Here is a 27,364-nt window from a genome sequence, read left to right as displayed (position 1 = left end):
GGGTTTGAGGCTAGCAAAGAGATGCAAGAACTTGACCAAAGAAAATATTGTTGGAATCTAAGATGACTAGCTCGTTTTGGTGCTTGCTTGAAAGTGGCCCTTCCCACGATAAAGCTATTCTGGCTATTTCAAAACTATAAATATTAATTTCTTTAAACTCCCTTTTGAAGATCTAATTTCATGCTCCCCCACCACATTACACTCCACCCTCTCCCATGGCTGTGCCCACACCCATGTGTTAAACTGCTCAGCCAGATGACCCTCACCATCACCGATCAGCAAACCTGCATGAGAGTTAACCTTGCAGAAATTGAGAAGAAGCCCTTTTTCTTTATTGGCCAGGTGGGAATAGCAAGGTTAAAGGAGGTCAGGAGACAAATGGCTATCAACCGGGAGGACAGGGCACCGACGTGGTCTGGAATGCGATCCGTGTTCCTACATAGCATGAAAAATGCCTGCTCCCACAGGACTGGCCACAGAGGAGGATTTCCTTACAGGAGCTTGCAGACATCAACACCATGGTTTACAGAGGCTACATTTTCCTCCATTCCAGTCCTACCCAGTATACGCCACTGTGGTAGGCAGGACCTCGAGGGACTTTCTGCTCCTCTTTTCCACAACGAGGGATCTGACTTCTGTTTTATTTTTTGTCCAACCATTCCGCCCTCACACCGCGCAGCACCATGCCTCAGACATCTCCTTACCCATAAGCCTTGACGTCTGTCCAAGAGATGAGCTATTTTTGATCAAATCAGGGCACAATAATCATTTTGTAAAATGTTTCCAGGAAAAAAAAAGAGGGGAAACATTGAGTGTGTGCGGTATGGTTGGAACACAGTCAGAATCAGGGGTTTTGGTGTTGGTCAGGACCTGTTTTAGTCAAACGTTTGGGGCCATCACTCATATCAGGATTATAGATGGGAGACATGTTATAATGATGGTGCAGCAGCTACCTGGCATGGGACCAGCAGGCTGAGGTCTGATGTGTTTGTCTCGAAGCAGACATCCTTGGACAGCCTTGGCTAGCTCCTTGAGCTCATTCCAGAGCCTCTGACACAACATTTTGCAACACTTTAACGGCTCTTTATAGAGGTGGAAGGTTGCTAAAAAGATAAAGTGCTATCTTGGCATTTCTGAATTGTTTGGTCAACACCGAAATGTAAAATGGAGTAATGGCATACTGTAGCAAAGAGAGTGGGGTAAGTGCATATGTGTGCACTGTGCATGTGTGTGTCTCAGGGGTGTGTGTGTAGGCCTGATGTGAGAGACCACTAAAGCCTAATTTATATTCCGTCGCAACAGGGTGTCGTGTGCCGAAAATAGCCGACCTACAAGCTCACAAAGCGTTGCATCCGCAACGTGTTGTGAGCTTACTGTAGGTCGGCTATTTTCAACGTGCGACGAAGTATGAATCGGGCTTAAAGGGCAAGACCACTTTGGTAGAGGTTTGGGTTGTGTATTTACCTTGCCATGATGTAACTCCAAAGGTGGACAACAAATCAAAAATAATTGCTCCATTGATTAGAAATTGATAATTCAAAATATGCTCCTCATTGACTTACATTGTATGGTGAAACAGCTCTCAAAGTCACTCTTTTAGCACATAAACTAACACAAACAAAGCTGATTCAGAGAATATAGAACATCACCAAACCCAGTACTGTTAGTTTTTTTAATAAAAAATGTCAACTTCCTGTTGATTTTACTATTTGAAGATCCGGATCCGGATCCGCGGATCCAGTCCGGGGTTTCTTCTAAATAAAAATAGCAAAATCAACAGGAAGCTAACATTTTCATTAAAAAAAAAAACAGTACTGGGTTTGGTGAGGTTCTATATTGTCTGAATGAACTTTGTTTGCGTCCATTTACGTGCTAAAAGAGTGACTTTGAGAACTGTTTCAGCGTACAATGTAAGTCAACGAGGAACATATTTTGAATGATCATCAATTTCTAATCAATGGAGCAATTATTTTTGATTTCTTGTCCACCTTTGGAGTTACATAATGGCAAGGTAACTACACAACCCAAACCTCTAACAAAGTGGTCTTGCCCTTTAAGGATATCACTGAGCATGCGTAGCGAGTCAATCTTCTGTGCCATGGCTGTATGTGTGTGTGTGTGTGTGTGTGTGTGTGTGTGTGTGTGTGTGTGTGTGTGCGTGTGCGTGTGCGTGTGCGTGTGTGTGTGTGTGTGTGTGTGTGCGTGTGCGTGTGCGTGTGCGTGTGCGTGTGCGTGTGTGTGTGTGTGTGTGTGTGCATTTGTGTGCGTGTGTGTGACACCATATGTAGCCCATTCTGATTGTATGCATGTGAGAGAGTAGCTGCATTGAATCTGTTGACCAGGGCGGAGAGAACAATGCTGCAGTTTCCGGACTGGCGTGTCCCGGGGCTCATTAGCACAGTGATGAAAGGCGGGGCACTGCCCACAACTTCCTCCCTCTGATGACCGTCTGTCTCTAACTCTGTGTTTCTTATTCTGTCTTTATCCCTCTCGGCTTTACACACACATGTTCACACACTCGCCGTGCCACAAGACAAACAGTGGAGGCACCCATAAATACTCTCCAGTCTCCAAAGGTGAACCCTTGGTCAGTGTGTCAGTCTTCAAATAGCTTACACTTCAAGCAACCAAACAGTATGTACATGAACCACACATCTGCACTTCCTACAATCTGTCCTTTCATAAACAGCCTGTGAAGTTATGTGTGCTTTAGCGCAGAGAATATCAACAGCCCGCCACTCTGATACACTCTCTTATCACCAAGCTGGGGAATGTGGAGAAGCTCACTAGAGTCAATAGGGCCGAAATCTAGCTCTTAACATGTAGCTAGCTACAGCTCTTGCTACTGCTTAAGACTCGGGGCCGGCCCCTGTAGCTCCAGCCTAAACGTTTGTTCAAACTAAAGGACCAAGTTCCTGCCTTAATGTACTGTAAGCGCCTGGTTCCTGCCTCCACCAGGCTTCTCACCCTGGTGTTGAGTTGTCTCTGCCCTCTAGGGCAGAAGACACTTTCCCTGGCGTCACCTCCACAGTCCAGTGGCTTCAACAGCGATGACAACAGCTCTCACCAAGGAAGAGGATATTTAGCAGATGGGGCGGCGGGTGACACTACAAAGCTTGTTAACATTTAGGTATTATGATGAACCTGGCATACAAGAAGCAGCGACTTCACTCACTTGCCACATTATCTACCCATGCTCCCCTATACCAATAAATAAGTGTTTCAAAAATAGTTAACATGCATGCATCCCTTATCAACATAAGCAAGCATGCTTATCCAGAGGCGCGACCCGACTCCGGATAAGCGGTTGAAGATGGATGGATGGATCCCAGATTCATTCAAATTACAGATTTCCTCTGTAATTTCAAACCAATAAGGCTATAACCTTGGGAGTGCTGTGTTTTATCTCCTACGCTGTAGGGGGGGCAAGTTGAAACCCACCGCCGGCCCAAAGGGAGCCATTGTCTGCTTCCGCTGGGCCTAACACCAGAGACTACCATTTATGACCGTCTTTTTTCTCCCAACACTCCTCATCATCAATGGAGCTGGTCCTCCTCGCTCTGAAGAGTCATTTCTATTAAGGGATGGGGAAACAGGGGACAACCCACAAGCACCTGGGCCCCATGCAGGCAAGAGAAGAGCGACGTGCTTGTAGGAGCAGCAAGAGGGTCATAATTACGCTCTGGGCTCCAAAGCGCTCCAGACGTGGAGTGCTCCATTATAGGCAGCACAGCGGCAGGGGGCTGGAGTGTTCCAGTGACATTGTTCAGGCCGTGGCCAGGGGAGAGCTGGGAGAATGGCTGAAGCCAGGGAATGGCCACTCATTATCGCCAGTCTGGAATCAAGAATTTCCTGTTTCACTCCATTAAGGAATGTTTTCTTTTATGGAAAGTATTGGCATGTTTTCTACATTATAGGCTACTTGTGTTCATTGTTGGACACGATACACTTACCAATAATAAAATACATTTTTGGGTGATTTTCAGTAGATGGAGGTTGAAGTTGAACAAAGAAAGAATGCCAGGGGCATCCAGTGGTTAACTGGCACCTTGGTTCGCGAAAGAGGTCAGTGGAGACCATTTTTGTGCCGCGTGTCATTTCCTGTCTAGTTGGTGTCTCTAGCGCAGAGGCCCTTGCTCGTTTATTTTTACAGTTTCCTTTTTCTCCATTTTTTACTAGCTGCCTTTCCCCTGTCGGGAGGGGCAGGTGGGTTTTAAGGGTGGGGTGGGTTCGGGGGGCAGAGCAGAACTGGCCCTGTGTATGGCCCCATAGACCCCACCTCCCCACTCCTCAACACACTTGCTCACAATGGGGGCTCTGTAACACAGCTCCTAACCTACTCCTGCGCCCCCACCCCCCCACCCCAAAACAGGAAACCAGGATCTGCCGAGCTCTTGTTTTTCTACTAATTTCCTGCTTTCCTGCCCCTTCCACAGATTATTTGCTTTATTTTCTTGTTCTGGTTCCTGTCAGATTGGATCCCTAATCTATTTTTTGTCTGAGTGCATCTGGAAAGTGGAAACCAGTTCGTTCAGTGCTTGTCCAAAGCTGTAGCCCTGAAGACCTACCGTATTGCTCCAGGTATTAAGTAAAGGTACTTGTATAAAAAATATCTATGTCTAATGCTTTCCTAATGCTTTCAATACTGATGTCAGGTGAAACCTATAACGTTCCTTTGAATGTTGAGAAAGTCTCACGCCACCATCTGCCATCGCTACGACCTGGTTCATAGGAATATGGCCTCCGGCTCCCCTCATCTCATGACTGACAGAAATCTAAACTGTGGATTCAACTGCTCGCTCGTTAGAAGAGGGATATACAGAAATAGCAATATACACTTTCTATGTGAAGTGTAACATTTCCTAGGTTGATTATATGTTTCTTTAGACTGTTGCAATGGGAGCGGGAGATTATTCTGCCAAGGAAAACTCTGGAACCGTGGACTGTTATTGACTACGGCTCTGGCTCTGGAACAGACCAGAGAAGGGGGCGATGCCCGTTTTGGCCTCTGGCTTGATTACATGTGAGGTACATAAGATTGAGCAAACGTAATGTTCAAAAACAATACACCTCAATTACATACACTGGGATCTAGACAAACAGGTCATCACAATAACAGACCAATAGTCAGTCGTCTCGATCTCAATACATTTACACACTTGTCAAAATACTCAAAATCCCATCTTTGCAGGCTGTAGTCTGTAGAATAATTCAAACAGAAGGATACAAAGTATCTCATAAAAACCTCATAAAATATGAAAAAATATAGCGAAGCAATAAAATTGGTTCGAAATGTAGACAGAAATAAAGACAGCTGTACGCCCACGTTGCAGCACTTACAATGAGCTAATAGACAGTAGTTTGGGAATACTTTTTTATTCCGGGCTGAGAGTGGGCCAACTCTGCCTAAGAGAAGCATCTGGAAAAGAATGCCTTTCATACAAGCCATCAATGGAAAGAGAGACAGTCGCAGGCAATGGGCAAACATTCAACCGGTAGGTGGACTACAGCATGTACTGTAGGCTAGTAGTGAGAGAGAACAGGGGGTGGAACAGAGAGAGAGACAGTGAGCTGGGAGAGGGGAGATGTAGCAAGGAAAGCAGAAAACGGATGTGGGGGAGGTGAGCATAGAGCCCCAGCTCCTTGGCCAGTGACACGATATCAAGTTTGCCAAAATGTTGTGCACGAGTGAAACACTGGTGTACACGAAAGCGTTCAGTTTGGGTAATGGGCTCATGAGAAGGCTTGCTCGCCGTTTCAATAAACCCCCAGAGCCACGACTGAGTTAAGCTCACAATACAAACACTCCCCGTTCCTTCAGTTTATCTCAAAGACACATCTGGAGTCTATCAACTCCAACAGTACCCCCCCGTACACACACACACACACACACACACACACACACACACACACACACACACACACACACACACACACACACACACACACACACACACACACACACACACACACACACACACACACACACACACACACACACACACACACACACACACACACACACACACGCACACTCCGTTCTGTTTCCATTCTCAAGTACGCTTAACCCCTTCCTCACCCACTCCACCCCTTATGTCCTGCACTCTCATTAGGTGACCGTTTCTTAAATGGCGTGTGCAGGAAAACACACCAACACAAATGTTCATTTGTTTGGCATTTGGAGGGGTACAAATGAGAGTCCCGTGTGTAGACATCACAGCTGTCCAGAGCCTCTATTTCAGGATAGCTTTGAGTAGTAGAGAGTAGAGAGTAGAGAGTAGAGAGTAGAGAGTAGAGAGTAGGCCGGTAGAATTTGAACCTTGTTCTGCCAGACTGGTCTAGACAGAAGGGCTCCTAGCCATGTCCACACACTTACCACTCCATTTACATGGCATAGTAATGCCCACCTCTGCTTTATTTCCACTTCCATCAATGTAATTCGCTTAGTCTCTGTGGAAATAATGTTCATCTCCCACCCTAGGAAAACAACCTCAGCTTTATATAAAGGTAACTGCAGGAGTGTTCTCCCCCCCCCCCCCTCTCTCTCTCTCTCTCTCTCTCTCTCTCCCCCCCCTCCAGCGACCATCATACCATCTTTAGCCATCTCGGCTCCACTTCCCCTGTGTCAGATGGTAAAGTTGTTTAAGTTGGCCTAGTTCCTAACCCCAACTGCTCAGAATGGCAGAGGCAATTTCAAGGTCTGTTTCAGCAAGACGCAGGCAAAAACTCCAGAATGTCTTTCTATTACAGATACCATCAAGACAAATGCGTATGAATGAGGCCCAGTATGTTGGACAGTAACAGATATTTCCATATCTATGATATGAATAGCAAGAGATATAAATAGGGATACTATTTTTCCCTTCTTCTAATATGGGCAGTTATTTTGAGTTTTTTCATTAAATCACTCTACATCTGCATAATTCTCATGCCCTTTCTGACTTATTGGTTGCAGGTTTCAGCACAAACATCCCTGCATTCTTGTCCCTTAACCAACATAAATCACAAACAAGTGTGTATTTCCTGCTCTTGAATGAAGTGGCTTTAACAAAACAGGAAGTGTTTAAAAATGGTCTGGAACTAGGCATGGAATTCACTGTACATACTGTACCACCATAGTAGCACAGTTACTCATCTTACCCCCAGCTAAAAGTGGAAAAGGACCCCTGTCAGACAAAGACACATACTGCAGACATCATGTCAGGTTCTCTCATTGACAATGTCTATCCGGCTGCCAACACCTCTCGCCTCTTGCCAGTCAGGACCACAAAAACCTAGCTCCTCCTTTCTGAACCTGTCCAGAGCAATACCCCTAGTGCTCCCTCGTCCATTACCTTCAGTGCCCTCTGCTCTCGCTCTCTCCTCCCTGGGCTCACTCTCTCTCTCTCCATTGGGCGAACAGGCCGGGTAATGAGGGCCTCTTGTGCCCTGCCTGTCCTGTGTCCCATGGTGCAGTGGGGCCCAGTTGGACAAGAGCCAGAGTGCCTGAGCCCCTCATACTTGCTCGTTATTCTCATTACCTCGCCTCAAATCAGTGCAGGACAGGCTGCTGGGATCTGTCCACAACTCATAAAGGTCCCGGCTCATTAGTGGGCCGGCCTCGTTAGGGCCCGACTGCGTCAGCTCCCATCAGAAAGGGTGTGCACATGAGGTGGAGGTACCCAAATAGGTGCACATGTACAGTATATGGTTGTCTTCATGTGTGAGTGTGCGTGCACGTGTGCGCGTGCGTGCACATGTGTCAGGGTGTGCGTGTGTGAGTGTGATAGGTGTCATGTATGAGGGGTGTACACAAATCCGTTTAATGAGGAAAGCTTGATGGTACAAACGACCATTTGGCAAAAAGCTAACTCTGTTGGACTCCAGGTATGATTCCACTGGTGCTCCATCCCCATAGTTGGAACAACATGAGCAATGCCAAGATCCCAGTGTAGCTGTTGGAGGGCATGCCTTAGAAAAAATAAAGAGCTACAAAAACACAGTAGTCCAGTAAAAGAGGGCAAAACAAACAAGGCTAAATTGCTCCTCTGCACTTGGGTGGTTTGGCAGGTTATGAAGGCAATAGTGCCTTTGAGGAGGCTTGCCCCAATGAAAGGGCTAACTGTGTGGATCAGTCCACTGTCTGGGCCTGAGCCTGGAGGACGGTGGCCTGCCCCAGAGCTGTGTTCTCACACTAACAACACTAGATCACACTCTATTCAACTCTCTATAGACATCTGGTCTGTGTGTGTGTTTTTTTTGTTTGTTTGTTTGTTTGTTTGTGCGTGCGTGTGTGCGTGCGTGCGTGCGTGCGTGCGTGCGTGCGTGCGTGCGTGCGTGCGTGATTGTCTACTCTACATGTATTGTGAATAGGAATATCGCAATTTAAAAAAATGTTTTATATTTGTGTTGAGTCTTGAGGATGGCATCCTGTGCCAGAAATGTTCAATAAATACATTTCGATACCCTGAAGAAGGCAGTTACCTGCCCGAAATGTTGGTTTGTTTACTCCAATAAAATATTGACACTTTGGCTACCAGTGTGTGCGGCCACCTTCTTGTCTCTTGAAGACCACTATTTAGTTTATTCTGCCGTTGGCCGGCACCACCATAAGGATTTTGGTGTGCGTTTGGTGTGCGTATTTATTCGTACACAATAAATACATTTCAACAAAAAAAAAATATGTGCGTGTGTGTGTGTGTGTTCTGTCTACATGTTGCATGCCTGTGAGTGTGTATCTTGTATTTTGTCTATTGCGTGCGTGTGTGTGTGTGTGTGTGTGTGTGTGTGTGTGTGTGTGTGTGTGTGTGTGTGTGTGTGTGTGTGTGTGTGTGTGTGTGTGTGTGTGTGTGTACATACGTACGTACATACAGTGAGTGCATGTGTTCCACAGACGGCTACGAGTCCTGTTTAAAACGTCTCCAATGGACATTAGGCAGAGAGAACTGAGGATGTCCATAATAGGACACAAGCATACACACTGAGATATGCACTGAAGCTGCAACCCAAATGGAGTGTCCGACAGTGAGAGTGTCTATTGGAGTCAGTAAAGGAGACTTTGTTTATCCTCGTCACGAAGGGGAGGGGCTGCAGCGTAATTCCCTGATGTGTGTTTACTCAGCCCTAGTGGGCTGGCCTTTGATTACAGCACTGACCACATAATATGAGTAACTGTTCACCACCGCTCCAAATGACAAGCACATGTAGACAACACGCTGGAAACAATGAGCAGACCTGAACAGTTGACCATGCACAGCCTTTGGAGACAAAACAATACAAGAGAACATTTCGCAGTGGACAGAGCTCACGACAATAATAGGTAAACAAAGAATAAAATGAAACAAATTCTGACATCTTCGGCACAACTCGTCCTACTTCCCCTTGGCTTTCATTCGGTCAGGGTTATAAAACACATCAACCCACCCATCATTACGCTGATGAATTTCAATGTGGCGTATTTCCCATCAGACGGCAATTTTCCCAATGAGCTCAGAGGTAATTTTAAGCTGTGAGGGGCTCAATTAAAGGGTGGTGAAGTCAGGATGAGTGAGCAGACCTCCACTGCAGTGTGTCAGAGGGCCAGTCGAGGTTGGAGCAGAGGAGTGAAATGAGGCCTGCGTGATTTACAATACGCCCTTCTTACACCAGACACACACCCACCCATGGCTCCACACCGTATGCCTAGTGTGTACTGGTGTGTTTATGTTTGTGTGGCTGGGGCTGGGGGTGTGTGTGTGTGTGTGTGTGTGTGTGTGTGTGTGTGTGTGTGTGTGTGTGTGTGTGTGTGCACATGCACATGCACACGCGGACGCACGTGCATGTGTGTGTATAGAGCCCATTAGCTGGCACCAACAAGTTGACGGCTTCTCTTTCTGGATTGAACCCAAGAACACTATACAGTCAAAGGTCAAATGCCACACATAATCTCCTCCTGAACCCCAAATAAACACAAAAAAACAAGAGAACAACTTTGTATATGTGCGTGCACACGTGTGTGCGTGAGAGAGTGTGTGTGTGTGTGTGTGTGTGTGTGTGTGTGCGCGTGCGGTGCGTGTGTGTGTGTGTGTGTGTGCGTGTGTGCGTGTGTGCGTGTGTGCGTGCGTGCGTGCGTGCGTGCGTGCGTGCGTGCGTGCGTGCGTGCGTGCGTGCGTGCGTGCGTGCTCGTTCTTACTCGTCCCGTGTATATTTTGAGGTCAGGTGGTGGGGGTTCTATTCTCCATCTCTGCCAGTTCTTTATCACAGGCCTCCAATATGGCTCCGCCCCTCCCCCCCTGCTGATTTTACCACTGTTCCAGGTACAAGGGCCAGTTAGTGGGTAAGCTCAGGTTACCTGACCTGCTAACCCCATGGCACTCCAGGGAGCCTTGTCTGCACTTACAAAAACAAGCAATATCAGCTCATTTTACATCAAACATACACTTCAAGCTATAAGTCTGCTGAGGCCATTTTATTCTTTCAGTAAAATATCTACTTCCAAGATTATGATAAATCATATCAAAGGCAAGTTCCTGGGTGAATATCTTATTTGACAAAGTTGCAAAGCCATCGCTGCTCAAGGGCAGCACTAATGTTTGTGGGTGGTGAGAACCTGGCCTTGAAAATATTTCCCCCCTGCTTCTCACATGGCAGACATAAAAACAGCAATTTCAGCAAAGTTTGCTCTTTTTTTCTGAACTGGCATGTCTGGTGAAAGCTCCAGTAGGTAGGCACTAACAAGCTAACAACTGAGGAAAATTACCATATTTTTCTTTCTTCCACCATTTTTGAGAAGCTTGTTAACTTCATGGGTGGCAGGCAAGGCAGCTCTACACGGCATGTGGAACTAATATGTTTTTAAGCGTAACCCATCCCCCTCCTTAAAAAACCAACAACAAAAACGCATGATTCCCAGACTGACATCTACAGTATGCTGACTACAAACGCTGCTCCATGTTTATCGTTGGCTACCAGAAAGTGTCCTTTTGTGGATATACTGTAAGTGTAAAAACAACAGACATTCATTCAATCAATCAGGATTTGGGGGAATTTACCACTAAATCATGAAACATTAAATCACCATACTGTCACTCTGCATGTCCCTTTAAAACCCGCACGCACACACGCACGCACGAGCACACGCACGCACGCACACACGCACGCACGCACGCACGCACGCACGCACACACACACACACACACACACACACACACACACACACACACACACACACACACACACACACACACACACACACACACACACACACACACACACACACACACACACACACACACACACACACACACACACACACACATCAATCAATCAATGTGGCTCATGCCTTACTATTTGTGCTCTGATGCTGACAAGTGAAGTGCACTTCACAGAGTTACTGTTACTGATTCAATAGAAAGCCACTGAAACCACTGAACTCTGCAAAGTATTGACAAACAGGAGTGTTATGAGAGGGCAACTCTGTTGCGCAACAGATGTGTGACTATTGTGGGCTGCTTTGGCTGCTGTAGCTGGGAGCATGACCCATCTCTGCATTGCCCCCAAAACTGACCATTATAGACGCAAAATAACACCTTAAAGAATAAAATAAATAAAATAGCCTCCACACTAAAGGAGACGATGAATCCTTGTGAGGAGGGATGTACCGTCTGTGAGTTACATGCAAAGCTGCCAACTCTCATGTCCTCCCAGATATCGCCTCATCTTGTCCTGTGGACTGGGGTTTCCCTGATACTGATGGATTGTGGTGTAATTATACAACCTGTTCCACATAACTCTGGGATAGTCATTCTAAAGTGTTTCGTCCTCCCTGTTGGAAGGCTGCCCATGGGATAGATGAACACAGAGATGCTTAGATCCCACTGATACCATGCTCGTCTTTCTCTACAGGTGCTGTGGAGCCAAGTGAAATAAACATCCACAGGGTGCCAAGGGTATATAACGCTGTCAAACAATTGACATGACATTTCATTGTCTACAGTTAGAAACATGATAAAGACATGGGATGATTGAGAAGGAGAAGTTGTACTCACAGTTTATCCAGAGCAAAAAGTCCAATGAAGGATCCATTTTGTAGAACTCGAATTTTGTTGTGGCTCAGTATTCTGTAAAAAAAATCAGAAACCAGAAAATCGTTAGAGAAACTCCACCAGGTTTGAAATGAACCAGTCATATTACATTGGTATTTCAAGCATTTGGCTGCTGCTCTCCTCCAAAGTGAGTGTACTGTACCATGAATCATGTCTTGGACACTTCAGCAGTGCATAGCTGGTAATGGACACTTTGTTTGCATGAATTCGGCAAAGATTCTTGTAATGGGTTGTCTAATTAGGAAGCCATCTTTCCGTCCCAAATACTGTAAATTGCACATTACTTTTGCTCAACTCAAATGAGTGAAATTACTGTCTTCAATGAGCTTCAGATCAGCCGGTGAAGGAGAGGGAAGTCTGGGAGACAATTTAGCTAAACTTGCTATAAGAGACTCACAAGAGGATATTAATCCTGTTATAATTATCCTGTTGGTGTAGCGCATTTACACATGGGATGAGCATGGCTAGAGTCATTTAGCTGAAAGTAAGCTGTTTCCAATTAATCCTAACGTCTGAATGGCTGATTAAGATTAGGAGGGGAAAGCAGGGAAGCTGTAATCACGATAATGATTTCAGATCCTTGTTTGTTTTTTTTTACATCAAAAGAACAGTGTCCACATCAAACGAACATCAGCGCGAGTCATTTCAATTAACTCTTTCCCTACTGGCAAATCATTTGGCTTTATAGGCCTCTTATCGGACAAGAGGAGCTCAGAGGTCCAGAACGGACTTGGCCCGAAATTGAGATTGCTCTCTCAGACAGGGGATCATGGGAAATGGTATTTACAGTAATCGACCCGCCCAAAGGGACTAGATGTTGTCAGTTCAGAGTCAGTTCAGAGGGCGCAGACTAGGATAGCTGTACAGTACATAACACAGTTTCACACTGCCTGTGACACACACACACACACACACACACACACACACACACCCTAGTAATGGATGTCTTTTGGGCTGCCAGCCCATATACACCCATGTGTCCGTCCCTGTCAGGTCGGCTGAGTGTGTCTCTGTGATCCCTGCGCCCTCAGCAGGGAGCCAACTTAGCGCAGGGGCCCCTGTGCAGGCGACAGCCAGCCGTCATTAACACTTCCCTCCAGTCTAACATCACCCCCCACCCCCCAACCCCACGCCGCTTAATGGGCTGTTTGTGAGATGAAGTGTGTTTTCAATCAAAAGAGTAGCGCCGTGTGTGTTTGTGTGTGTATATATGTGGGTATGTGTGTTGCCTTTAAAATAGGGGGCTGACTGTGAACAGTCTGTGAGATTTACAGAATCAGCAGCAGCAGTTGAGCCCCCCCCCCCCGTGCTTCCTGCCACATCAATAAAAACACTGCCTTCAGCTCTACGCCTTCCAAAACACTTAATGACCAGATTTAATCACCCAGCCCTGGTATATGGGGACACACTGGCCAGTAGCTACTTTTCCATTGTGGCAACTTCACTGAATAATAATCACAAAATCCAGGTCATCATGTATACATAAGTACAACTTATGCTTAGTACAAGGAGCAGTGGAAAGATTGTCTACTCAGTTAAAATCTCATATTGTTTTTGTGTCTCTGGATTACACTGTAAATCATCATGGGTCTTCAACAGGGGGTCCAGGACCGAGGTCTCAGAGTTACGACAGGGGGGCCTCCAAATCTTTTTTCTGTTCCTTTCCAATTAGCCCCCCTGGCATTTTTTACATTGACCACTTGAACCCTAGCATCCCTATATTCTGAGGGAATATTTGCCAAAAACGCATGTTGTGAGCTTGTAGATCGGATTCCACCAAAAAGGTCCTGTCTCAGGGGAGGAAAGAGAGAGAGAGGTTGCAATGAGAGGTCATTTAATACTCCCCCAAACCCATAATCTCAGGTGGTGTAACAAGTTGGCCTGACGGCCTGCACCGGCAGCCAACTACTGAAGGGTGAAGGCTGCCGGCCAGCCAACAGTGAGGCAGATGGGCAGGGCAGTGTGTGTATGTGTGTGTGTGTGTGTGTGTGTGTGTGTGTGTGTGTGTGTATATATATATATATATATATATATATATATATATATATCAGAGTCAGGTCGTGGGGGCAACAGTTCCAGCAGAGAGCTCCAGAGTTCCCTTACATAAATATTTTTTATTTATAGATTTTTTTCATTATGTTTTATATTTTTTCCCTCCATTTTCTGTTCCTTCCCCATGGTGGCCCCTACTTTGAAAAGCACTGCTCTACGCACTGTTCCCAAAATGAACGGAGGAATACGATTGTGTTGAAATCCAGATACCTTCTCAGGAAGGTCTATTTGAGTGAACCAGCCTGCATCCCCGGCATATCAAACAAGGCTGCATCCCCAGTATATAAAAAAAACAGTTATGGCTACAGTGCCCGTACAGTATATCATTCTCAAAATATTTATGAATGGAGCAGCTCCATAAACTGTCTCCATTACATCATAGATTAGAGTCTTTGATTTAGCTTTCAGAGAAACTTTTCCACCTCCAATCTTTTCCATCAAATCTAGATAAAACTGTCAAAAAATTAAACTAAAAGCACAAGCATTGTCTTTTGGGAGCAGCCTTCTTTGTTTGTTGAAATTATACGAATGCAGACTCATCAGTATCCTGGTCCTCACAGGACTTAGCCTGAATTTGAACCTATGACACACGGACCTAAGGTCTCACGCTCGAGTTGGGCACAGTATCTTTGCTATAACTGGATGCAGGCCTGAGATGAAAGCTCCAGAAGATCCGGAACTGCCTGAATAATTCAATACAGATAGGAGAGGAGGAGAAAGTCACGTCTGGCAAAGAAACAAGCTGTTTAATTCAATACAGACAGTTTAGATACAGATACAGTTAGATACAGTCCCTTTTTGCCTAAGCTTATTATGCAGAAAGAAAGCTATTAGGCCAAGGGGTGTCTACATGTGTTTGTACCTGTGTGACCAGTGTGTGCGTGTGTGCGTGTGTGCGTGCGTGCGTGCGTGCGTGCGTGCGTGCGTGCGTGCGTGCGTGCGTGCGTGCGTGCGTGCGTGCGTGCGTGCGTGCGTGCGTGCGTGCGTGCGTGCGTGCGTGTGTGTGTGTGTGTGTTTGCCTACAGTGTGTAATGTATAGGCTACGTATAGTAAATGTTTAACAATTCAACAATTAGCTTGCTTTGTGCAGAACAACGTGAGGAGCTGACTTTCACAAATAAACAAAGATCACAAATCAAGCTCATTGAAGCCCCCTGCAGAAAAAACATCATTTCCAGACACACTGATTTCCAGGAAAGGCAAAGGGGAAGCCGAAGAGGCTGGACATTAGTAATATCCCCTAAGCCTCTGTTGTGTATCTCTGATGTTTGGAGCACACTTGTAGGACAGGACATTGTTCTTTCATAAACAACGCAGAGTACAACTCCTGAGAAAGAGAGCGAGGCAAGAGCTCTGTAAACAGACAGAAATAGTCGAACGCTCCCATCAGGCTAAACAGGAAACCCAGCCAATTAGCTGTTTATTCAGAACCCGGCTGACAAAGGTCAGGGGTCGCAGTGAGAGCACTTCCTGGACAGCCTTAAGACAGACAGAGCAGTGTCCACGGGCAGGTGGAAGGCAAGAGTGAGGGGCACAGGGACATGAGAGAGTGTCACTTTATCACCGGAGCATACAAAGGTTAACAGGGCTTCACAAGCAAAGAAGATGACTAGCTCTTTAATCATAGGAGGACACGTTGCTTACAGGCCTGACGTCTGCTTGGGGAAAAATCACTTATGTCCCCTCCCTTGAATGGCTTCTATTGATGCGACATAAGTGACAGGTCAGATGGCAGATCGAATATGTGCACCAAAATACAATCAGCTGTGCTGTATATGGCATGATAGCATGCTAACTCAATCCAGATGATCTAAGTTATCTCTGAGCTGCATTAGCAGCCTTCATTCACCCTTTCAGACGACAAAGGCATATCAGAAATCAGGAAGACTAATTCAATCCATCTAATTTACGTAAAACACAGGGCCTTGTGTCAGGTCCCAGGGCCACATTAAAGAAGTGACCAAATGCATTTACATCAAGTTAAAAAAGATGGAAATAAGATGAAAAGAGCCAGGTCAAACTAAGGCACCCGTTTCCTTTGAGACTGTAGAATATTATGTCATGTTAGAGTAAATAAATGGGGTGAATCAAGCACTGTATTCGTTGGCATTATAATAAAACAGGTTAAGGATGTGAAGTCCTTATACTGTAGTCTTCTTTCTTTTTTTTTGCACAAAAACAAATTTCACACACACCTGTAAACCTGTGATGTGACAATAAAGTTGCTTATGTTGTCTTTTACCTCATATCATGTCACATGATTGATTGATTGATTGATTGACATTTTTATTAGGCAAAATAAAGTAAAACAACAACAAAACACATTTATAATACTTTTGACTAAAAGGTCCGACCAAAAAAGTCCTTGCGGACTTGTTTCCGTTGGGGTCCTTGAATTAATTTCATAGACATATATAGTAGCAACCAAACAGTTCAAAAATCAACATAAAAATACAGAGGAAAAAAAATACCACTATGTACAAAAAAAGCATTAAAATAAATAAATATATATATACAAAAAAAAGGGGAGGGGGGGTCGTCTGTCTACAGGGAAACTGGTACTAGCTCCTCTTACCACATCTTAGCACATCTTACCTCTCTCATCTAGTTTCATGTCATTTAATTTCATGCCTCTTTTAATCTCACCTCACCTCGATTTAACCTTTAATACCTCATCTGATCTCATCACTTCTCATCTCATCACTTCTCATCTCATCGCTTATAATCTCATCTCATCTCATCTCATTGTAGGAGAAAATAATGAGCAAAATATGGTCAAGTACTCTATCAGGAAAACAGTATGGCCCTGTATAAAGTGCCTCACTGTTACCTCAGGGTTTTCTTTAGTGTGCGGCGGAGAAAGTAACTGCCAGACAAAGAGCCCTGTTTCAGCAGTAGCAAACCACAGCAGCCCCTCCCTGGGCCGTGCCACTCACTTTGTTGGTTTGCTCAATTTGCTTCCTAAACCCACAAAGCCTTTGAGGGACACACAGGGGCATGTCAGCATGTCCCAAATTGTATTCTCTCACTGATTTATTTCCGCTCTTCTCACTGCTCCGGGAAGAGCTGCAACGGTGACTTCTGACTACAGAAAGGTTTTAAAAGAAATCCATGAATGGTTCATATCTCTCTCTTTTTTCTTTTTCCTTTTGTACTTGGATCACTTTAAGTACACTGATCATCATGGAATAAATCTGACAGATCTCAGAATTTTGAATTTGTTTGTTTTGTTTATCTTTGCCATCCCTTATTTTTTTGTGCAGGCACTTCCAGTAGTGATTTCCTATGTATTATAGGAAAGTTATAATGTAAATGCACACATTTAAATCTGGGGTAAAAAAAAAAAACGAATCTAAAACGCCACATTTGTGTAAAATTTCTGCAATAAACCACAATTACAAGAATTTACCAAAGCAACTTTGTCTGTTTTTTTTATAGCAGCTTCAATCACGTCACATCACCTGCTGCCACATCTGGGAGAAGAGGCTGGCCCTATATGTGTACATCTGTGTACCTTTATGATTTATCGTCTGCCAACGCAGTTTGCCTGCTGCAGTTGTCCTAGGATTGAGGTTATCCTCTATCATCTACTATCTATACCACTGTTTTACAAAGGAATGATGCCCGGGGTGGAAGTAGGAAGGCATGCTATGTAATACACACAGTACCAACACTGTTTCCAGCTGAACAGAGTCCTTTCAGCTATTCAAGAGACAGCTGGATGCTGGGAAAACAGCTCATTCCGTCTCCTCCACTGACCACAAGCGGCGTGTTATAAACTCTTCCGCAAACGAAAGAGGATATCCTGTTTGTTGTCAATTCCCACTAAAGGATTGGTGTAAAAAAAATAATCCAGCTCTTGTCCAGTCTCCCTGCACCAAAACACTTTGTCGATGGGAGACATGGACACTGGCGGAGACTGAGGAGATATTCCACCCTTGTTTAGCATCTATCCAGAACGCAACTGTTTGCTATTCGAATCTGCATTGCCATGCTCCCATGCCAGTTAATCCCTGTTGCCATCCAATTGTTTAGGCACGCTGGAGCCTCTCGCTGGCTCTCTGTCTCCACTTCTGAAAGAGGAAACTTTGTCTGTAGCTGCAGGCTTCCACCACGGACCACAAATAGGATGATAGACTTAAGGAGGGATTTATATTTAATAAGAATCCATCTGCGGTCTAAGCTGCCTGTGCTCATTACCCCTTGCTTGTCTATCTCGGCCTTTCAAGCACTCTCTTTCAAAGTGGAGATAATACACTACAACATCACTCACCAAGCCAACACCTTGGACTGCTGCAGTGGACTTATGAGTCGTTTAAAGGATGTATGTAGATCTAAGTGAGTCACAATCAAACAGAATAACATGAGGATATGAATGAAGATTATGTACTCCCCCCTACTGTGTCTCCCAGACCATTGGTCTCATCACCCAAGGTCAACAGAGAGAGAGAGAGAGAGAGAGAGAGAGAGAGAGAGAGAGAGAGAGAGAGAGAGAGAGAGAGAGAGAGAGAGAGTGAGTGAGAGGCAGGTTCAACGTAATAAAGAGAAGTAAAAACAACCAAATGAGCCACTGTGTAAACATCACTTAACTTTGGATAGATCCCTTTGCTTTAAGGACCACACGCGAGCTGAAAGACGAGAGCCCTTGAAAGCGTTTGTTAACGTGCCCCAAATCCAGTCCTAATACTGAGAGCAATGACAGCCAGATAATGAGAGTGATTTTCAATGAGAGATTCAATGCGTCACTATTGAATTAAGCCAGTTACTCAGCATGCTGAGTAACTGACCAGTGCACTGGCCAGTGCATTCATGGTGGATGCACTGATCTGGGTGATAGCATAGCAATACTTAGATTCATAAAATATAAAAAACTAAACTCGTAAATGTAACATGGAAAGAGTAACTCATCGAAAGAAAACAATTTCTGCTTAAATAAATAAACAGTGTTTAAAAAAAGAGAGAATGCTGTGATTTGTGTACATTTCAGTAGAGAGCATTTTACACAGAACATGCCTTTGTTTGTGTTGCATTTTCCTTCAATCTAAATTTTGAGTCATTTTTGCTTACAGTTCTGGAATTCTGTTTCAAGACTATTGGCAATTTACATAGGAGAACTAAGTAGACATGGCAAGATTTCTCTAAATATCACTAGACATCACGCACATGGCGCTCTGAGTGATGCGGACAGACCTAGTGAATCACAACCCAGAGCTTCATTAAAAGCTCCATTACTTAACTTGGCTGTTACCTGTGTTTCCCAGGCTAATGTTTAAATAGAAAAGGCCTCTGTGAGACTATATTTTGTAGTACCACACTCTCACCTAGTAGATAATGAGCTGGGGAAAGCTGGTGTCTCAGTAAAAAGTTGGATTAGTCAGAGCTGAGAGCTGCCCGACTTTACCCAATAAGAGGGGTAATATGCCCTGCCCTGTGCCAAATAACTGAAAATAATTGATATTGTTTTAACCTGCATGGTGTGGAGTATGCAATAAGGACATTTCAGATCTGCGCCAGGTATTATCAATCTCGTACAAAAGAGAGAAAGAAAAAAAAACAAGATTGACTTAAAAATACTTATCCTGTGATTGTCTAAAAGCTTCCGGTGCTGTTTCTGACAAACTTTCTGCATTGTACTAAGTGGCTAATCCATCTGATAACACTAAGAATAATTAACATTTATAACCCATGTCTAAACATGGTATGACTTGACAAAACAAACATTGGTGTGTAGTGTTTGAGAGGAGGAAATCATTGTACAATATGATGTAGGACATGGCCGTGAAACAGAAAAGAGAGCTTTTAAGGATGTTAATAATAATATCCTTAGGATTTGGGAATGTATTGTACAGGGATAGATATAATCACAGACAGAATGGTAGCTGGATAAAGGCTGCAGCGGTAGCAAGCATGCATGCATGAGAGACATGCATATTGTAAGTATGGATAAGTTTAACGTGCATGTACAGTAAATGCACAAACTGCTCTCTTTTTTAAGCTGCCTGTAGAGGTACAGTAGTCTGGTTGCTTGTATGTACAACTGCACACACACCCAAACACTCACGTGTGTGTGTGTGTGTGTGCACGCACGCACACGCACATGCACCACACACACACACACACACACAAAACACACATAAAACACACACACACACACACACACACACACACACACACACACACACACACACACACACACACACACACACACACACACACACACACACACACACACACACACACACACACACACACACCCACACACACACACACACACACACACACACACACACACACACACACACACACACACACACACACACACACACACACACCTGTGTCATCTTTGTTGCATTAACCACCTTCAACCTGGCATCCCTATTTTCGGCATGTCATTATAGGCAGAATTTGTTTTAATGCGCAGTACTGGGCAAAGTAACATGGGGCTTAAGTGGTTAAACACTTTATCGGCAGCCTCCAGAATGCACCAGCCACTCTACAGTGGGTCCATCCAAATAGCTTAACCCTTCCTTTGCAGAAAGAGGCAGAGCCACCTCATCCAGCGGTCCTGAGAGCACCCTTGGACCCTGGCCTGTCCTCAGGGGGTCACAGTGCTCGACGTAATGAAGACACTAGAGGCCCTTGAGCAAAACAGGCACTTTGGCAGTAAACGCATGTCAACATGTGAATGTGGCCATTGTCCCTGACTCGCCGGAGGGCTCGTAGCAGGGAACAGGGAACACCGCCAAGCTACAAGTCCCCATTTATTAAATGTCATGGGAACAGGCATCCGTGTAATCGTGTGCAAAATGTTTTTTTCTGAAATTATTTTGTGAACGCCAAATGAGTAATTCAACAATTCAAAAGAGAGAGAGAGGAGGCAAGAGTGGCACAATAAATTCTTACCATGCTAAAGGCAAAATCAATGAGTCATTTATAGTATGTAGTTTATCTAGCTAAACTTAGCTCTATTTCCATACTTTCTTGCCCTGTGGCTTGATAGGAGGGTGAGCTCCTGTATTTGATACGTGGAACTGCTTATTATAGAGTGTACTGCATTGTGCATGGGTTACCAGGCTGGGCAAGGGAGTAAGGCTTTGTGGTTTGTGGTTTCATGTGTACGTGTGTGTGTGTATGTGTGTGTGTGTGTGTGTGTGTGTGTGTGTGTGTGTGTGTGTGTGTGTGTGTGTGTGTGTGTGTGTGTGTGTGTGTGTGTGTGTGTGTGTGTGTGTGTGTGTGTGTGTGTGTGTGTGTGCGTGTGCGTGTGTGTGTGTGTGTGTGCATATCTGTCTATGTATGTGTGTTCGGTTGTTTGGGTGCATACATTTGTGTGTGACTTATAAGATTTATTTGTATGCAAAGTACATATATTTGAGTAAGTGAGTGTGTGTGCGCATAAGTGGTCCAAAAGCTACTCTTGGGTCTAAAATTAAAATCCGGGTTTTCTAAACCTCTCTAATTAGAGAGAGGAGGACTGAAGCCTATTTTGAGACCTGTGGCCATGCACGCCCTTCCCATATGTGTGCACACAGACACACAGGCACACAGTCAGGCCTGTAAATCAGATTAAATACTTTTAACCACTTTGTTTCAACCTGGCATTCCTATTTTGGACATGTCATTATATGCGAGAATTGTCAAAAACATTCAAATATGTTTTTTATGTGAAAATAGCAGATCTACAAACTAACAATGCATCCCGCTGCGCTGTGAGCTTGCAGATCAGCTGTTTTTGCACGACTGTGTCGTACGATTAAGTAAATATAGAAAAGTATTCCAAAAGTAACCGAGTAATCTGATTACCCCACACAGTTATTATGGCCCAGCAACTACCATTTTGCTACCATTTTAGTAAACACATTTTTAGAAACAATAAAATCGGTTTTAATTTATCCATTTGTAACTCAGAGAATGAACAAATTTAACCAAACGGACTTGTAATATAATTATGCATTTGTACATTCTCAAGAGTTAAATTAACGCTAAGGATTTTAATTTTGTAGAGTACAACAGGCGCCTGCCTCCCCTTGGGTTTTATCTTCTGAAGACTGCAAATGCACAAAAAGATGGACACTCACTGACAATAAATTAACAAAACAAGTAGCTACCCTGTATATTAATGGTCAGACATTAAAAACCAAAATAAAGTAAGCAACATTATTTGTAATATTCTTTGTCCCCGCCTTAGAGGCGTACCAAATTAGAAAGTTTATGATTGCGAAACAGTAATATAATAACCAGCTTAATCACAGCCGAAAGTGTTTTTACACTTTTAATGAGGCAATTTAGTGAATGTAGGCTTTTGAGACAGGAGGAATGTGGCCTATGCCTCAATAACATTGTCTCATTGTTCTATCTCATAACCAGGCTCTGTATTCCACTCCTATACAAAGACTGCTGGGAAAATTGTCTACTTTTACAAAGGATAGGCTAAAATCGTTGTACCCCCAAATATCCGATCAATGCCTTTATAGAGTGCTAATGCCTTGCATATAATTGGGTATTTTAAATATTGCATTTCTGTTTGGCTGCAGTAATTTGGAAAATTAACTAATTTATTTAAAGAAAAGTGGCTGAGTTTGTGGCCACCAGTGAATATAAATGCACTGTCCACATAAAAAGTACTTCACTTCAACTAATCTGGAAAGAATCTACCATTTTAGTAAAAACTAAATTATCATAATGGCATTTCGTTATGTGATAGCAACAGTCAGAGTGATTAAAACAAATAAAATGTCTTAAGATACATATAATTCATTATTCACTATAATGCAAACAACAATTTACCCAATCAATTTAAATGCTCAGTCCAATAAAAGCTTAATGCTTAATTTCACAACTGGCCCTGACAATTTTAATGGGGTGCACAACCACATTTAGATTTACAGCACGAACAGAGGATAGAAGGATTACAGTAAAAGATTTTAAATGTTTTGATGCTCTGAGTTATTATTATACTTGAATAACAACAGTGTTGTGCGAAGATCAGGGTGCCCCAGTGGATCACAGAGAAAAATCGCACATCATATAAATAAGGCTGCTAGAAGTCCTTCTAGCAGCTGACCTGGGTGGGTTTGAATCTGACCCGAGACGCTTGTCATTGACATCCCCCCTTTCTCTCGCACCTTTCAAGTCTCTCTCTCTTACTGTATCTATCTGAAATAAAGCATAAAATGCCAATAAATGTATAAATAAATGCCAAAAAGATGAATAAATAAATGAGGAAAGAATATTATGAACACGTTTATGTAGCTGAAACAGATTTAAAGCTGAAATCCATAACATTTATGTCCTACCCGGGATTCAAACTTGGGTCCCTTGCTTAAGTGCCAAAATGTAAACTTTTGATCTATAACGGAAAGTGCATTTGGGCAGAGGTTAAATTGCACTTTGACCTTCATGCAATACCTCTTGTCAACCAGCAGTGGTCCTACCCGAACAAAGGATACATTTCTCAATAGAAGACTGCAACTACAGCCACAACAGCAGATGTCTTAGTTATATTATATTAACATTCTCTACCAAAATCACGTTTTATTCACACAAAAAAAAGTTATGGATTTTTAACTAATAATTAAAACTTCAATTAATAATTCACAATTGAAATTGGGTTAAATTTTTGATTTGTTGTAACCCAGCCGTACTCTTTTTGGTGAAGGGTTTTCTAGGAGCAAACATGGTATAAACACACACTAATGTCCACGCACATACAGTACAGTGACACGCACGCACGCACACACACGTATACACACACACACACACACACACACACACACACACACACACACACACACACACACACACACACACACACACACACACACACACACAGTATATAACCCACAGGCATTCCCACTATAGACACCCATTACCTCCATGTGTATCCATGTGCTGCAGCCCCATTGTGGTCAGACATGGGGAGAGGGAAGAGAGTTTAGAGCTGGCCAGGAAAAGCTGCAGTCAGGCGTTTTTGGAGGAAGATAAGAAGAGCTACGCGAAAGGAAAAACTAAAATAACAAAATGTCGCTTGGGGGTATGAGGTTCCTATGACAACACGCCTCTCTGTTCTTTCAGTCTGATAATTGCAGCATTTTGATCAACAAACGCCATAAGGTGAAAACTAAGGGAAATATGTATTAATCACCATCCTCATTAGAGAGAGAGAGAGAGAGAGAGAGAGAGAGAGAGAGAGAGAGAGAGAGAGAGAGAGAGAGAGAGAGAGAGAGAGAGAGAGAGAGAGAGAGAGACAGACAGACAGACAGACAGACAGAGACAGACAGAGAGACAGAGAGAGAGAGGGAAGGAGAGAAAATGGGGAGAAATAGCAAATATGGTAGGTGCTGCAAGATGTCCCATGCAGTCTCCAGCTGTGTCCACTACCTTGACCTGTGTAGGCGGGAGGTTCGGGGCCTGTGTGGCACTGACAGGTGCGGTCGCTGTTAGTTTAAAGTGCCGTTAAGTATCCAGTGTCAGGCCTTTTGTTTGCTTTTTTGATTTATTGCTGACCCAATGCCCCAAGAAACACATGCGAATGAGAGCACCCCCCCCCAACCCCCACTCAACACCTTTCCCCACATAAATAAACCATCTCCCTGCAGGAACGCCAGGGGTTCCAGTGTTCTCCCGGCGACTGGAATTCACCCCACTGATAAGATGGCTGTTGGGACGTTTCATGGGCATACTCCCGTCTCAACACATACTGACTCACAAGACCCGACATAAACCGCTAACACATCTGCTACTCCTTTGGTATCCACACATGGCGCACGAGTAAAGAGACGCGCAATGTGACTCAGAGGACAAAATGGTTGATAAGAGACATGCTCATTAACCCTGTAGCCAATGAAAGATAAAAGGTGGATTGTCTGCCAGGAACTAGTTTACTGATACATTCTCCGGACGTGATGAAGGCCTGGCTATCATGGAGTGCATGCAGCCTACAGGGAAATATAAGGTCATTCTGATTGGAAGCTTAGTGGAGTTCAGATCCCTGAACCAGCTGGGAAAGCTCAGGTGAGGACAGTTAATGAATGATGCCCTCCACTCTATCAATAACAATTGTCAAGATGGCTTTGATCAAGGCATTTAATCTCCACCTTCTCTGTGTTGTACTAGCACTCAGGTGGGAATGAGAATGTGAATGTAGCAGGGCGTTGCTGAAAGAGAGCACACATGCTCAGCAAATCCTCACTTGGATAAAGCAGGCCTTCAGCAACTGTTAGAAAACATTTATAGTGTCTGTCAACAACATGAATTTCAGCACCGTTTGGTGTATTTTTACATTCGACACTTGACTACCATGGAGCTGTGCATGGAAAGTTCAGGGTCCAGGAGCAACCATGCTGGGTGCAGCTCTATTGCAGCTGTCTAGCGTGTGTGTGTGTTTGTATACATGTGTGTGTTTGTATGTGTGTGTGTGCGGGGGGGTGGCGGCACTGCATTCCTCACAGTGCCGGGTCCTGACTGCCAAGGACGGGCACTACTGACCCCTCCCCGACCATCTGTGCCCACTCATTTAGGTTGGCACTCACTGAGCCAGAGTCATAAGTCACAGACGAGGGTGAAAACAAATGGCAAAGTGAGGAGTGTGGTTTCATAATGCAAGGACTACGCTCTGCCTCCTATACTGCAGTGCTCTCTTGCTCTGTCTGCTGAAATCCAAATACCACGTCTCTGCAGTGTACGGGTATATGAGTATACGAGTAAAAGGAATAGAATGCATATGTTATGCTTGGATCCCAATTCAAATGCTTTCATTCGTTACCAAAATTACCAAAGTAGAGTACTCTCTCTTGAATGACTGGAAACAATGCTATGTACAGTATGTGATGCTATGTTACTGTGCTGAGAATCACAGACTCCTCTCTCTAACCCCAGTGTCTAAAGGTCTGTTAGTCAGGGTCTGGGGAGTTTGTAGTCTCCCGAGACACATCCCTCTGAGCAGCCTGCCAAGCCTCTCCTCTCCCTCCTCCATCCTCCATCTCTCTCTCTCTCTCTCTCTCTCTCTCTCTCTCTCTCTCTCTCTGCTCTCATCCGTTGTTTCAACTCTCTTTTCCCAGTTCCCACTTAGTCTTTCTCCTTCGCTGCGACTCTTCCACTCGTTTGTATACCCCATCTCCTGTTCTTACTTTCTCCTCCACAGCAGCATAACTGTTTCACCTACTTTCTCTTTTCCGTGCTTATCTTCATCATCATCATCTTCTTCTCCTTCTTCTCTCTCTACCCCTTCCCCTCTTCCTCTCCCAGTGATCCAGCTCCCCTCACAGCCGTGCATAATTAGGCCTAAACACAGGCCTGCGCAGGCACACATCTGGAAGGAGTTTAGACATGGCAGTTTCCTACCAAGACGACTAAATATTTAGGTTGAGAGTTACTGCGTGTGGATGAACTCATGATAGAGGGGTGGGGAAGGGGAGAGAAATGGGGAGCAAGAGTGTGTATACTGTATAGAGATAAAGAAAAAGAGGGAGAGAGAGAAACTGCAACTGTAAATCACGGCGTAAGGCTGCTATCAGCAAATAGAATTATGCAACATTATAAACCAGTGATACGTGTGAGTTAATTTAAACGGAGAAGGAAGTGATGCAGCAGTTTAACATCTCTTGCATCAATATTGAGGCCATTAGATAAAATCAGATATACAGTCCTGCAATCAAAGTCATCGGCATTGGCACGGTTACTCTCTGGTGATCTCGAGCTACGATAAGGTGTAGTGGTGAGTCGAAGGAGGAGGTGACAATACTGGGGGTCACCGGTTGCTCCTTTACAGCTGGCAGGAACAACAAACAGCCAACTAATAGTTTTAATAAACAAATCCCCGTCGGGATTTCCCATGAGGCTGAGGGGCCTCAGCTGGAATGTTCACAGGGGCCAGCTGTTGTGCATTACATGTAGCGGCCAGCCCCGGAAGCCCTGGGCCTGGTGTCCCCCCAGCCCTTGCCCCTGCTACACTGCTCGGCATGGAGAACATTCCTCCAGGCTGCCCCAAGAGAGAGAGGCTAGTAGGGCTGCATGGCGGCGCATCAGGGGCGTCAGGCCTGGGGAGGGATTGAGGCAATTGTACGGCACGCACAGCACCCCTACTGCACCTGGAATACTGTCTGCAGTCTCCGGACAGACTGAGGAATGTCAGGAATAACAGGAATATCAACACAACTTCTTACATTCCACATCTGGAGCTAATATCAGGAGCAAGGATGAGAGTATGAATTGCTCGGAGAAGGTTGTTGAATCTTCGGGAGAATTTAACCGAC

At 44.4% G+C, this 27,364-nt stretch overlaps 1 protein-coding gene across 2 annotated transcripts in view; it reads right to left on the bottom strand.

Moving 5' to 3' along the window:
• Window positions 1-27,364, bottom strand: part of adgra2 (adhesion G protein-coupled receptor A2) — a 44,224-nt gene that overhangs the window by 13,714 nt on the left and 3,146 nt on the right. For both annotated transcript variants that reach the window (XM_080432332.1, XM_080432333.1), the window contains one exon: window positions 12,006-12,077. In XM_080432332.1, coding sequence (XP_080288458.1) covers window positions 12,006-12,077 — 72 coding nt within the window. The remainder of the gene's footprint in view (window positions 1-12,005; window positions 12,078-27,364) is intronic.

The sequence above is a fragment of the Gymnoscopelus braueri genome (assembly GCF_963280865.1).
Source record: "Gymnoscopelus braueri genome assembly, chromosome: 7".
Classification (NCBI taxonomy): Eukaryota; Metazoa; Chordata; class Actinopteri; order Myctophiformes; family Myctophidae; genus Gymnoscopelus; species Gymnoscopelus braueri.
Note: the sequence above shows the minus strand (reverse complement) of the source record. Positions and strands in the feature narration are given on the sequence as shown.